At 64.6% G+C, this 412-nt stretch overlaps 1 protein-coding gene across 1 annotated transcript in view; it reads right to left on the reverse strand.

Annotated features, from left to right (window-relative positions):
* HMX1 (H6 family homeobox 1) overlaps positions 1-327 on the reverse strand; it is a 2,357-nt gene extending 2,030 nt beyond the window's left edge. Inside the window, exon 1 of the mRNA XM_010583550.1 lies at positions 208-327. Coding sequence (XP_010581852.1) covers positions 208-327 — 120 coding nt within the window. The remainder of the gene's footprint in view (positions 1-207) is intronic.
* Between the last annotated feature and the right edge of the window lie 85 nt (positions 328-412).

Raw genomic sequence — 412 nt, forward strand, 5'->3', positions numbered from 1 at the left:
GCTCCCCCGGCTGCCAAACTCTCCGCTGCGCTGCTGGGGACGCTGCTCCCAGCTTGCCGCCTCGCCGGGGCGTCAAAAAAAGCCAGGCCTTCCTCTTAAAAAAAAAAAAAAAAAGAGAGAGAAGGAAGAAAAAGGGGGAGGGGCAGAAAAAGGGAAGGGAAAAAACAAAAAAAAAAATCCCCGAGCAGGCGAACAAGCCCTGTTTACATTCTGCGCGGCGGGGCGGAGGCTCCAGGTGCCTGCCACGCCGGGAGCGTTTCCAGAGATTTGCCCCGGGCGGCCGAAAACGGGGAGGCAGAGCGAGGGCTGCGGGGACGCTCCGCGCATCCCCCTCCGCTCCTGCCCCCGGGGGCCACGGCGGGACCCGGGGCGGGGGAAGACCAGAGACACCCCCCTCCCCACCGCCTCCCCC

The sequence above is a fragment of the Haliaeetus leucocephalus genome, unplaced genomic scaffold (genome assembly GCF_000737465.1).
Source record: "Haliaeetus leucocephalus isolate CR32 unplaced genomic scaffold, Haliaeetus_leucocephalus-4.0 Scaffold906, whole genome shotgun sequence".
Classification (NCBI taxonomy): Eukaryota; Metazoa; Chordata; class Aves; order Accipitriformes; family Accipitridae; genus Haliaeetus; species Haliaeetus leucocephalus.